At 42.4% G+C, this 10,470-nt stretch overlaps 1 protein-coding gene across 1 annotated transcript in view; it reads right to left on the bottom strand.

Moving 5' to 3' along the window:
* Window positions 1-1,252: 1,252 nt before the first annotated feature.
* MTHFS (methenyltetrahydrofolate synthetase) overlaps window positions 1,253-10,470 on the bottom strand; it is a 32,004-nt gene continuing 22,786 nt past the window's right edge. The window contains exon 3 of the mRNA XM_074964804.1: window positions 1,253-1,629. Within this exon, the coding sequence (XP_074820905.1) occupies window positions 1,406-1,629 (224 nt within the window). The 3' untranslated portion in view covers window positions 1,253-1,405. The remainder of the gene's footprint in view (window positions 1,630-10,470) is intronic.

The following is a 10,470-nucleotide window of genomic DNA, read 5'->3' as shown; positions in this document are numbered from 1 at the left end:
CCAAGGGAATTTTTATGGGTTTATATTTGAAACATGGAGATTGGGTATATATTAAAAACATGGTCAGATCGCTAACTACAGAGTTGCTAGCATACAGATCTTCTACAATTAGACAATGGTTTAACCACGGTGACAAAGCTCTGTCCTTGCCTCCGTGGGTCCCACGTTTCCTGGAGGATTTCGCGAGCCTCAGAGGCTCACTGTGACCCGGCACATAACCCTTCCTTCTCTAGAGACAAGGGTCACAGTCTACTGAGCCATTTTCATCATAAGCCAGCAAGGGAGGTGAGGAGAAGTTAATCTTCCTTGCACAGTCTCTGTTGTCTCCCAGTCTCAGTGATTAATCAGGGGGCAAAGGTGGGGGGGGGGGAGCCCGGGCCCACCCTCTACTCTGGGCTCCAGCCCAGGGACCCTAATAGTATCAGCTATGGTAGCTGACCTTTTAGAAACATGACATGTACAATGCCCTGGGCTACTTCCCCCACAGCAGCCCTCACTCCCTCAAGCTCCACTTCACCCTTACCTCAGGGCCTCCTTCCTTGTGCCTGATATGGTGTGTACTACTCAGTCTCTCCAACAGCACAACTTCCTCCCACAGCTCCTGACATGCACACCCACCTGACTAACTGGGAGGCTTTTAACCAGTTTCAGCCAGCCCAATTGGCTTCAGGTGTCCCAATCAACCTAGCATTTTCCCTGCCTTCTGGAAAGTTCTTAATTGGCCCCAGGTGTCTTAATTGACCTGGAACAGCTGCCATTTCACTTATCTTGGTACCAGGGATTTGTTTAGCCTGGAGCTAATATATCCATCTCCCACTACTTTTCTATAGCCATCTGGCCTTGCCCCGTCACACCACCAAGTATGTAATCTAAATTGATTTTACAATCAAAGGCTTTTTCTATTTACCCCTTTGTGATCATGTTAGTTGATGACTTAAGCGGTGATTTCTTGGATACTAATGTTTTGTTGATGGTCATGCATAATTGGTAAGTGCTATGGCCATATTTGAAACTTTACTTCCAACAAATAGTTACTTTCAGATTGGATCATGAAATCTCATTAGTAACTGAGCTCGATTTTAAAGCAGGGCAATAAAACGGTCATGTTAAATATTGGGTAATTCAACAAACAGAAACATAATTAGATTAAATTATCTTTATTTTAATAAAATAGTCACCTATTCTTGTTTCTATTGATTCTAGAATAAGACTTCACAATAGATATTTGATAATTAGAATGAGATCAATGTAGTCCTTATTAACATGAATGTAGGGCTTTTTTGTTTTGTTTTGTTAAAAATAGTGTATTTTATTGCTACAAAAATAACGTATGACTATTACAAGTTTGTGCCTTGATATGAAATCTTTGGTTGGTCAGTTTGTAGTCAGCGGTATCCAGATGCTTTTAGCTATCTTCATAAAGGATTTCATCTATTTGGATATCATTTTCTGCCACTGGCACTGAGTCACAGATCTGTTCCTTGAAAGCCAAGGCAATCGTGTAAGGTTTTCCTTTGGGATGATGCATGCATCGTTCAAGGTAGGTGTCATAGTATCCTTTCCCTCTTCCCAATCTGTTGCCGCTTTTATCAAACCCAAGGCCTGGCATGAGGATGAGGTCAAGGCCTCCTGTTGGAAAAAAAATACATCAAATGAAATAAAGAATAGTGGATTAACAAACCAGTGCTGTGGATTTCCTTATGGCTTAAATATTTACACATATCTGCCGACATTAAGCTAAAATGCTAGTTTTATATTTTGCCAAATGCCTCCTTTTTCTTGCATAGATGAAAAATACCTTGAATATTAAATCTGAAACTTTACATAGTCACCTTATCAAGTGCCTATTAGATCATCAGCAAAATAATTAGGCCTATGAAAAGCCTGAAGGGAAAAAACACCTATCTTCAAACAAGCCCTAGTAAGTGTGGGAAGAAGAAGAAGAGCAACCCACAGTAACAGCCACAAAACGTAGAAGAAAAAGAAATTAAAAGAAAAGATATAGTGGGAGGAAACTTCTCAGCACAGTGGTAGAATTTCCTGTAATTGAACCTCCTCCTGGCTCTCCATAAACCAAGCCAAGGGATGTGGTATGTTCTAAACATAGGCCACTGTGACAAACTTGCTACTTTATTTTATATCTAGGACACACTGTATGCTCTTGTTAGCTAGGTCAGGTTTTTTTAAATGATTACCCACAGTTATTGGGTTAGGGGAAAAAACACTGGTACTAGTAATAATCTTGCTTGAGCCATCTCTGTCGCTCCCATGGCTCAATCTACAACCAGGTCCCTCTTACTCCCAGTCTCCCTGATTCATAAATTTTGGCTTATATGCTATGGGGTCCCATTCTGTTCTGTGGTGGGGAGCAAAGGCCAAGTAGGGGCTAAATTGTGGGAATGGATGCATGCTTCCCCACCTTCCCCAAGGATATCTGAGTTTGTGTGGAAGGGGGCACCATTGGGGAGCCATGGAGCAGCCACTCTGTATGGCATGTTCCCCAAGGTTCAAAGGATTTGCGAGCAGAAATGTACAGAGGACGCAACGCTATTGTAAGCGGTATTAATTCCTCTCTTTGGCCTATCCCTTTCTGGGAGGCAGTGGTGTGGGCAACAGTGAACAGCTGCTAGGGGCTCCAGGCAGCAGCACAAAGATGTTGACTCTCCTTGTGGTTGCATCAGGATCTGTCAGCTTTGGTACTGAGTTCCCCAGAGCCTGAGGGTTTCAAGGCCAGGCCCCTGCCCCTCTATGATGCTCACATTCCTCCCCAGTGAGGGCAACAGTCTTCTGAAACCCCAGAAGTTCAGCCTCTTGAAATTCTACGAGAGCTTTTTTCTCTACGTTTTTCCCACAGGAGGGGAGAGTTTATCCTTTCATGACTGAGCTTCTAATCCCAAGTGGGTTAGCAGTTAGCTTGGATAGGAGAGAAACCAAACTGCTGTTGGCTAAGAAGTCATTCTCCTAAACAAAACAGATATGTGGTCTAATGTATAAATGGTAAAACCTTTACAGGTGATCCACCCAACCAGACTAGAAAAAATGGCACAGTACATTCAGGATCAGATTAACCATTTTTCCATCATTAGTAATACTTTGGAGACTGATGTGGTCTGGGGTCAAACCAGTAGGGCAACTAGAATTTAGAGTCTGCTGCCCACCTTGTTTTGGAAGATGATTCACATCTCTGCCAGGCAGAAAAAGGAAACCGACTATGCTGAACTGCTGCCAAGTTTAGAGGCAGACAACATGTAGAGCACGACTGCTTGTCCTGGGAGTATGAAAAGTCCTGCAAAGGTATCGTCTGAACAAATAAGCCTGGCTAAGCTAGTGCAGCTCTTTGGAACCATGAGCATCACGCTTATTGTTTCACAGTGTAAGGAAACAGTGTTCTGTCCGATGTTGCTATGCCAGAAAAAAAGATTAAAATGAGGAAGACAGAAATATAGGGTGAAGCCTAGAAAACACAGCTGATCTGTAAGAATCTGGATAGGGCATTCATTAACACCCTGTTTACTGTTCCTTATTTGCATCCCAATAATGGTGTTTCAGCAGTGGTGTTTTATTAAAGTTACTTTGGTTACTTCACTAGTTCCAGGTATTTTTACATCTTTCCCTAACTGCAAACCAGCATTTGCCACCATCTTGAATTGCATTGTTCTTATCACAAACCAACATCAAAACGGGACACCTAGTTGACAGATAATGCACTACGTCCCATCTGTGAGTCAGGGATGAGGCTTAACACACAAGGCGGTGTAGGGAAGGTTACACTGGAAGTGCTACAGGTGAGTAGGGATGTTTCCAGGGTATCCACCTGATGCCATGTACAAGCACTAAACTCTGGAAAGTAAGTTAAAAAATACACTCAGGCCAATTCATTTGCACAAACAGAGCAGACTGTCCGATTTCCTTTCACTGCTCATCATTCTTGAAAGAAGAATTACTGGTGTGAATGTCCATCCATTCTACCCTTCTGACTAATTAGAATATAAAAAATGCAAAGTGAGATAGTGGAAGTTGTATCTCGCAAATATGGCTTGGGCCAGTTTAGTCATCTTGCTTTCAAAAAAGCCAAGGGAGGAACAGCAGGGAATTGGCCAATGGGAAGGCTGTGAAATGTTTATTGGTTCCCTCCGACCTGAAATAAAAGGGGAAGTGAGAGCACTGTAGAGGTCTGAACATTTTGATTTAAAAGGGGAGACAAATGGCAAATAAGAGTAAAATAGGAACACAGAAGAGCTGAGCAGGAGGTCTTAAAATTCAGTTGTACCTTAAAAAGTGACACTGTAAAAACAGCATCACGAAGTTCCATGTTTATGGTGTCTCAGCCACTGGAGATCATATGTGCTCAGTTTACAAGTTAAAAGATACATTTGCTGACAAGCCTGCAAACTCAGTCTGGGATCTAGGGGTACGTCTACATGGCAATTAAAAACCTGCAGCTGGACCATGCCAGCTGACTGGGCTGGTGGAGCTTAGGCTAAGAGGCTGTTTAATTGCAGTGTAGACGTTTGAGCTCGGACTGGAGCCCGGGCTCTAGGATCTGAGCTGGGATGGACCCAGAGCTTGGGCTGTAGCCCAAGTGTCTACATCATAATTAAACAGTCCTGTGAGCCTGAGCCCTGTGAGCTTGAGTCAGCAGGCACGGGCCAGTTGCAGGTGTCTAATTGCAGTGTATACATACCCTAAGAGTCAAGTGATCTCTTTCCTCCTTTAGCATTGTCACCAGTAATAAAGGTCAAATTCTCCCCCCAGTTACCCCTGTACAGCCCATTCCCTTCAAATTATGCCTCCGGTAACTCTTGCCTTTCATTGGGGCTCCATGAGTATAAATGACTGATCCTGCGACTGGAACTTAGAAAACAATTCTGCTGATGATGCACAAGGAATAGCCTCGAGCGCACTCTCTCTCAGCTCGCTTTAGCTCATAAGGTAAAGAGCAGTAAAAACTTGTTTTAGTCACTAAAGTCAGCAGATATGAATATATACAAGGAGCAAATCTCCAGAGTAACAAGGTGCATTTTACGCAGTCACTTTCCTTTTACTTTATATGTATATTGCAAGCAGGAAGAAGGTGTTGCGAGTGGGAGTGCTGTGGAAAGAGGGAATTGGCAGGGACAATGCTGGAAGAAATAAATTTTCTGTATCACTTCACTGGTGGCACAAGCCACGCTTCAATGAATTTAGATGTATTAGTTTAAGAAACTGTTGGATTTTTTTCTGGGATCTCCAGAGAACCAGAATCTGTTCTAATCAGTATGCCCCTCTGCAATCATTGATTTTATGCTGAGTAACTCAAACAAGCTTCTGCAAATCTTCAATATGAAAAATTATGCTGTAAATATTGTAATAGGCACCCTCACACTTTTCAATATGCCAGAGTGCTGTAGAATTTCTTTGCCCTGACTCACAATGTACTGTCTGATTTCAAAACAACTCACGCAGCGCAAGTAAAGTAAAATAGCCAACAGGATTTCAGTAGAAACATGACATGCCATGGGTGCTACCCTGCAAGGAAACTAAAGTCAGTTCAGGTAGCATTAGCCCCAAATCCTGCCCCCAGACTCTAATCTCTGTAATTTGGCTGAGTACTGGAGAGCTCCATCGGAAAAGAGTCCTCCACTCCTCAGGCTGCAGGGGAGCAGTGAAGCCTCTTATGACAGTGGTTAGGGACCAACTATAGTAGGATCAGAAGTGCAACCACATAATTCACACAGGGGTACCAGGAATGAAGCTGCAGAAGACCAACATCTGCACTGAACAGGGCCTCAACAGGATAGTACAAGGTTGGGAAGGGAAAGTCCCTCTCACCCCCATAGCGCTTGCCCCCATACATAGGATCCTTGCGGTAATAGTGACACCTCCACCCCTGCCTCCCAAGTAGCTGCCACTCACGGACATGCTAGCACCTCCGACCCCCCACAGAACCATGGTCCACCCAGTATGGACCCTTGCCTCTTCTTTCCCTTTTCTCCACACACAGCTGGGTCCATGTCCACTGAAGGACAGGGTGGGGATTTGGGCTGTACTATGTAAACAATGATTTATTTTTATTATCGTTCAAAACCTAAGTGCAGTTTAAACTGAAAAGGAGAGAATGCCCGATTCATTTGCCTTTCCTTATCGACTTTTTCCTTCTTCTCTGCAATGTCCACAAAAAAGACTATTATCAATGTCAAATATGAGGCTGCCAAAGTAGGATTAAAAATCAGTGAAAAGAAAATGAAAGTCATGATCTTAGAAAGAGGAATCAGCAATGATGGTGCGCATGTGACTGAGAGTAAAGAATACAGCAAAGTTAATGAGCTTGTATATCTTGGAAGCACAAGCAGTGCTGATGGCCATCTCCATAAGGAGGTGAAAGCAAGAACTGGAAAGGCAAGTGGAGTTTTTCAAAACTGGCAAATATTTGGAAAAATAAGGAAATTCATACAAGAACCAAGATGAAGCTATACAGTGTTATTGTGATCCTCACATTGTTACATGTTTCTGAAACTTGGCAAAGAGATGCTTGTGGAGAATACTTGGTGTCAGCTAGTGGGATAAAGTAACTACAGCAGCACCTCAGAGTTACAAACATCTCAGGAATGGACGTTGTTCGTAACTCTGAACAAAACATTATGGCTGTTCTTTCAAAAATTTACAACTGAACATTGATTTAATACCGCTTTTAAACTTTATTATGAAGAAGAAAAATGCTGCTCTCCCTTTATTTATTTTAGTAGTTTATGTTTAACGAAGTACTGTACTGTATTTGCTTTTTTTTTTTGGTCTCTGCTGCTGCCTGATAGTGTACTTCCAGTTCCAAATGAGGTTTATGGTTGACTGGTCAATTCATAACTCTGGTGTTTGTAACTCTGAAGTTCTACTGTAATGCTGACGTGTTACGAAGGACTGGCCAAAAGACTATAGTGACAATGATTCGAGAAAGAAGGCTCAAGCGGTTTAGCCATGTTGTACTGATGTCAAAAAACTATTCCTAGACAAAACCTTCGTTGGATACCACTTGGAGGAAGAGGGAAAAGAGAAGGACAACAGATGACATATGAGAACACCCCTGAGAAAGATGTCGCTGTCATGGAAACAGACTACGAGGAAGCAAGAAACATGGCATTAGAGACATGGAGGCGGAAACACTGGGTTGCCTCATGTCACAAGGCATGAGAACATTTAATAATAAAATAATACATAAAATATATAATCTGCAGTATTCACTGCCTACTTATACAATAACATATTGCACTGATATAGCATCTTCCTTCCAAGGACTTTATATTTTACAAACATTAAACAAGCTTCACAGCACCCCAGTGGGTTTGGAAAGTACAATTATCATTTAACGGATGGGCAAAATAAGGCACAAAGGGGTGAAGTGACTTGCCCAAGGATTTGACAAATCAGTGGTAAAGGCAGAAACAGAAACCTGGTACGCAGGTTTCCAGTCCCCTGCCCTAACCACTGTTAGGTCACAGTCACTGCCAGTGGTGGGCTGAAACACGGATACCACTCTAAGCTGATTTAAACAGTGATACAATGAGGCTTCGCTTTCTCTTACTGCTGTGGTGGATTTGCCCTCATTAGGCTGGGCGAAGGCATGATCTCACCTCCTCCCACCTTTCCTGTCCCCTCTGGGGCTTCGTATATGCCATTAGAATCAGGGAAAGAGCAGCCCCTCTACTCCCCAAAGCACAAGGCCTGCAATTCTGTTTGTCCCTAACATGGGCCATGCAAAGCGTGAGGGAAGACTCCTTATTCCCCCGCCCCCTTGCGCCCACACAATGCCGAGGCAGAATCTGGGCCTTGGTAGTCAGAGGTAGAATCACAGCGTTTCCTGTGTCCTTGCAAGGGAGTGGCAACGTATGTCAAAAATGCATGCTCTCAGCACATAAGCCTCCTGAGCTTAGCATCACAAAAGGTCAGATAAAAAGAAAAGGAGGATTTGTGTCACCTTAGAGACTAACAAATTTATTTGAGCATAAGCTTTCGTGAGCTACAGCTCACTTCATCGGATGCATTCAGTGGAAAATACAGTGGGGAGATTTTATATACACAGAGAACATGAAACAATGGGTGTTACCATACAGACTGTATGGAGAGTGATCAGGTAAAGTGAGAGCTATTACCAGCAGGAGGGCGGAGGCGGGGGGAACCTTTTGCAGTGATAATCAAGGTGGCCCATTTCCAACAGTTGACAAGAACGTCTGAGGAACAAGGGGGGGGGGGGAGGGGGGAATAAACATGGGGAAATAGTTTTACTTTGTGTAATGACCCATCCACTCCCAGTCTTTATTCAAGCCTAAGTTAATTGTATCCAGTTTGCAAATTAATTCCAATTCAGCAGTCTCTCGTTGGAGTCTGTTTTTGAAGTGTTTTTGTTGAAGAATTGCCACTTTTAGGTCTGTAATTGAGTGACCAGAGAGATTGAAGTGTACTCCGACTGGTTTTTGAATGTTATAATTCTTGACGTCTGATTTGTGTCCATTTATTCTTTTACATAGAGACTGTCCGGTTTGGCCAATGTACATGGTAGAGGGGCATTGCTGGCACACGATGGCATATATCACATTGGTAGATGTGCAGGTGAACGAGCCTTTGATAGTGTGTCTGATGTGATTAAGGCCTATGATGGTGTCCCCTGAATAGATACGTGGACACAGTTGGCAACGGGCTTTGTTGCAAGGATAGGTTCCTGGGTTAGTGGTTTTGTTGTGTGGTGTGCGGTTGCTGGTGAGCATTTGCTTCCAGTTGGGGGACTGTCTGTAAGCAAGGACTGGCCTGTCTGCCAAGATCTGTGAGAGTGATGGGTCGTCCTTCAGGATAGGTTGTAGATCCTTGCTGATGCACTGGAGAGGTTTTAGTTGGGGGCTGAAGGTGATGGCTAGTGCTGTTCTGTTATTTTCTTTGTTGGGCTCACCTTACCTGATCACTCTTGTTACAGTCTGTATGGTAACACCCATTGTTCCATGTTCTCTGTGTATATAAAATCTCCCCACTTGTATTTTCCACTGAATGCATCCGATGAAGTGAGCTGTAGCTAATGAAAGCTTATGCTCAAATAAATTTGTTAGTCTTTAAGATGCCACAAGTACTCCTTTTCTTTTTGCGGATACAGACTAACACGGCTGCTACTCTGAAGCCTGTCATTAAAAAAGCTCAGATAGTAACCAGCTCTATATACTGTCGTCTCCTCCTTTCACAGCAGCCATTTGGCATTTTAAGCATTTTCCTGAAGTACAGCGTTTGTGCTGCTTATATTCTTGTTAGGGCTGTCAAGCAAATGATCGCGCTGTCAAACCATAATAGAATACCATTTATTTAAATATTTTTGGATGTTTTCTACATTTTCAAATATATTGATTTCAATTACAATACAGAATATAAAGTGTATAGTGCTCACTTTATATTTATTTTTTATTACAAGTATTTGCACCGTAAAAAAACAAAAGAAATAGTATTTTTCAATTCACCTAATACAAGTACTGTAGTACAATCTCTTTATCATGAAAGTTGAACTTACAAATGTAGAATTATGTACAAAAAACTAAATTCAAACATAAAACAATGTAAAATTTTAGAGCCTGCAAGTCCACTCAGTCCTACTTCTTGTTCAGGCAATCGCTCAGACAAACAGGCTTGCTCATATTTGCAGGTGATAACACTGCCCGCTTCTTGTTTACAATGTCACCTGAAAGTGAGAAGAGGTGTTCTCATGGCACTGTTGTAGCTGGTGTCTCAAGTGCCAGGTGTGCTAAAGATTCATATGTCCCTTCATGCTTCAACCACCATTCCAGGGGACATGTGTACATGATGATGACGGGTTCTGCTTGATAACAATCAAAAGCAGTGTACACCAACGATTGTTCATTTTCATTATCGGAGTCAGATGCCACCAGCAGAAGGTTGATTTTCTTTTTTGGTTGTTCAGGTTTTGTAGTTTCCACATGAGTGTGTCGCTCTTTTAAGACTTCTGAAAGCATGATCCACACCTTGTCCCTCTCAGATTTTGGAAGGCACTTCAGATTCTTGAACCCTGGGTCGAGTGCTGTAGCTATCTTTAGAAATCTCACATTGGTACCTTCTTTGTGTTTTGTCAAATCTGCAATGAAAGTGTTCTTAAAATGAACAACATGTGCTGGGTCATCATTGGAGACTACTATAACATGAAATATATGGCAGAATGCAGGTGAAACAGAGCAGAGGACATACAATTCTCTCCCAAGGAGTTCAGTCACAAATTTAATTAACACTTTTTTTTTTTTTTAAACGAGCATCATCAGCATGGAAGCATGTCCTCTAGAATGATGGCCGAAGCATGAAGGGGCATACGAATGTTTACCATATCTGGCATGTAAATACCTTGCAATGCTGGCTACAAAAGTGCCATGCAAATGCCTGTCCTCATTTTCTGGTGAAATTGTAAATAAGAAGAGGGCAGTATTATCTCCTGTAAATGTAAAGAAACTTATTTCT

This window comes from Natator depressus, chromosome 10, assembly GCF_965152275.1.
Source record: "Natator depressus isolate rNatDep1 chromosome 10, rNatDep2.hap1, whole genome shotgun sequence".
Classification (NCBI taxonomy): Eukaryota; Metazoa; Chordata; order Testudines; family Cheloniidae; genus Natator; species Natator depressus.
The sequence above is the reverse complement of the archived record's forward strand: the minus strand, read 5'-3'. Positions and strand labels throughout refer to the sequence as shown.